Here is a 3,100-nt window from a genome sequence, read left to right as displayed (position 1 = left end):
TATATAAAAGAGGGACATTAGACTCAGAGATATTGTTGTCACATAGCCAGAAAGTGGAAAAGCTGGATTCGAACCAGAGCTATCTGACTCCAAAGCCCACATCCTTAACCTATAAGATAGATATTCTCTTACTTAAAACTGCTATTGGGCTTCCCTGGTGACGCAGTGGTTGAGAGTCCGCCTGCCGATGCAGGGGACACAGGTTCATGCCCCTGTCCGGGAAGATCCCACATGCCGCGGAGCGGCTGGGCCCGTGAGCCATGGCCGTCGAGCCTGCGCGTCCGGAGCCTGTGCTCCGCGACGGGAGAGGCCACAGCAGGGAGAGGCCCGCGTACCGCAAACAAAACAAAACAAAAAAGAAAACCTACTATTTATTGGTGGTCTATGTGCCACACAGTTTATGAGCATTCTCAGATTTCATCCTCAAAACCCTCTGGAATTTCGGGGTTCCTTTATTACGGAGGAGGGGCAGAGTCCTTGAGAGGGAAAGTAAGTGACTTGCCCAAAACTACTCAGTAGCAAGGAAGTGACGTAGGTAGAATTTGAACTCTTGACTTGATTGACGAGACTCTAGATCCCAGATGTGGTGCGGTGAAGTGGAAGGAACTGGGAGTCAGGAGCCTGGCCGGGTGACTGGTCAAGTCCCTGCTCCCCTCTGGGCCTCAGTGTCTCCTGGCCAGAGCACCTCTGAGAGTCCTCTGAAGCCCTGTTCGTGGCCCTGACGGGCTCTTCTCTCTGAGCAGGGGTGGACGACCGTCCCGAGGAGCCGAGCCTGCCAATGCACACGGCAGACAGGACCACATCCCGCACTTTCTCCTCGTCCTCTGACTCCTCCACCAATCCGCACAGCCCGGATGTCAGTGATGGCGGAGCAGACACGCCCTTGGCACAGTCTGACGAGGAGGAGGATGGGGGAGATGGCGGGGCAGAGCCTGGAGCCTGCAGCTAGCAGTGGGCCCCCAGCTACAGACTGATTGAGCTGCCTATTCTCCACTTGAGACCGCAGGCCCAGCCAGAGCGCTTCGGAGAAGACCAGACTCTTTACCTGCAGTAGGCACCAGAGGGGGGAAAGGACGGTGGGTGGTGTACCTTTCTGGGAATTAACCCGCTCCTGCTTTACTGCTAACCTTTCCCTGCTGCAACCTCCCTGCCAGGTTTTGGCTTACTCCTGAGGTAGGGCCTGCAAGTGAGGAGATGGAAGATGAGATAGGACAAGATGCCACTGCCTTTCTTAGCACTCTTCCCTCCTCCAAACTATCCTGCAGTCTCCTGATAGCGTCTCCTAAACCAGTGTCTCTAAATGGACGTGAACTCCTTAACACTCCCAGTGAGATGGTACTCCAGCCATCCTGCTTCCTTACATCCTTTTCGGAACAGGGCACGGTATGAATAATAAACAGATAATAATATGCCAACCATTCCACTTCATCTGTTCACATTGTACAGATATCAAACCCGACACATTTCTTTAGCTCTCTAACCAATACCATATTCCCATGACTCATTTACTCCATGTATTCAAAAAGCCGTTATTTGGAATTAGCTGCCGATTTGGAATACAGTTTTGAACAAGACAGGCTGCCTGCCTTCATGGAGGAGAAAATCAAGTCAACACCACAGTTCACAGCGTAATAAGTAGCGTGCCGAGGAACTGTTCTGTTCCCAGAAAATGGGCATCTTAGCCTGGTTTTTATGGTCATTGAAGAGGTGACTTTTAAGCTGGGTTGCAGAGGATGAGGAGGAGTTAGCCAGGTGGGGCTGTAACCCAGGCAGAAAGAGCAGCTTGGAAAGACTTTAAATGGAGAGAAAAGTCCCGAGGAACTGAAAAACATTCAGCTTGACTGAATTGTTGAATTTGAGCAGATGAAGGGAGAGGCAAGATTGACAAAGGTCAGGTCGTGAAACGCTTTGAAGCCTGTATCAAGTTTCAGTTTGCTAGTAAAATATCAGTGACTTAAGGTATAAACCTGGTTTCCTCATGTAAAGGAAGTCCAAAGCACAGGGTGATGTGGTCGCTCCACAGTTATTGGACACCAGGGTCCTTCTTGGCTCTTTTTGCGCAGCCATCTAAGGCCCATGGCTGGAATTCTCATTGATACCTTATGGCTGAAATGACTGTTGAGGCCCCAGCCATCATGTCTCTGAAGCTGGTAGAAAGAAGGAGAAGAGATTAAGGATGGGCAAAAAAGGCCCGGCCTGCTGCCGAGTCCCACCTCGACCAGCATTTCTGGAAGTTCTAACCAATAGCGTCCACTTACATCTCATTGGCCAGAACTTGGTAACCTGAGGGATGTTTCATTTACAGATGTTTTATAGACTTAGGGACACAACATTATCTAGAAGAAAGGAAATTCTGGCGTTTGGAAAGCCAATAACCCTTCAAGTTTCAATTACCAATGCGTCTGATTCCTATACTTCCTGTCAGACCTCTCAGAAGCACCCTGGCTACTGCAGAGGCTGGGATAGTCCTTTGGTAGGACACCCTGCTGTCTTGATAAAATCAGGGTTATGTTACTGAGAAACAAGGGGACAGCAGTCATTGGGTAGATAACTAGCAGTTTACACGTTACGACTTTGAACTTTATTGGGAGTAATGAAGGATTACAAGTGGTTGATGTTGCTTCCTAAAAAGATAATTCTGGCTGCAGTGTAGAGAACATACTGGAAGAGGACAGGCTCCAGACAGACGTAACACAGTAATCCAGGCAAGAGACAATGGTGGCCTAGAAGATAGTGGTGATGATTAGCTTAACTGGGTTGAGGCAGGGTATGAGCAAATAAATGACATTAATTCAATAATATTAAATGTCAGTGTTAACATGTGTAAGACACTGAGCTTGGCCTTGGGAATGTGGTAGTGGCACAAAAAAAGAAAAAAAAAGACCCCATCCTGCTCTTATGGAGTTCAGGGTCTATTGGGGACCCAAATGTAAAACTGCAACCAGGACTAGTGCTAGGAAGGAGTTAATAGCCTATTAAGAGAGGTCAAGAGGTGTTTGCCTGGAGGAAGTGGTTTTGAGCTGAGATCTGAAAGTGGAGTAGGAGTAGTTTAGGGGGAGAATGGGTGCAAGGACTCCTGGTAGAGATGTACTGATTGGAG

The 3,100-nt window shown here is 48.7% G+C and overlaps 1 protein-coding gene across 3 annotated transcripts in view; it reads left to right on the top strand.

Moving 5' to 3' along the window:
* Positions 1-1,414, top strand: part of DBNDD2 (dysbindin domain containing 2) — a 37,477-nt gene extending 36,063 nt beyond the window's left edge. For all 3 annotated transcript variants that reach the window (XM_024746820.1, XM_024746819.1, XM_024746818.1), the window contains one exon: positions 744-1,414. In XM_024746820.1, the coding sequence (XP_024602588.1) occupies positions 744-949 (206 nt within the window). In that variant the 3' untranslated portion in view covers positions 950-1,414. The remainder of the gene's footprint in view (positions 1-743) is intronic.
* Positions 1,415-3,100: the final 1,686 nt, after the last annotated feature.

The sequence above is a fragment of the Neophocaena asiaeorientalis genome, unplaced genomic scaffold (genome assembly GCF_003031525.2).
Source record: "Neophocaena asiaeorientalis asiaeorientalis breed wild unplaced genomic scaffold, Neophocaena_asiaeorientalis_V1.1 scaffold132, whole genome shotgun sequence".
NCBI lineage: Eukaryota > Metazoa > Chordata > Mammalia > Artiodactyla > Phocoenidae > Neophocaena > Neophocaena asiaeorientalis.
This window is presented reverse-complemented; position numbering and strand designations above follow the sequence as displayed.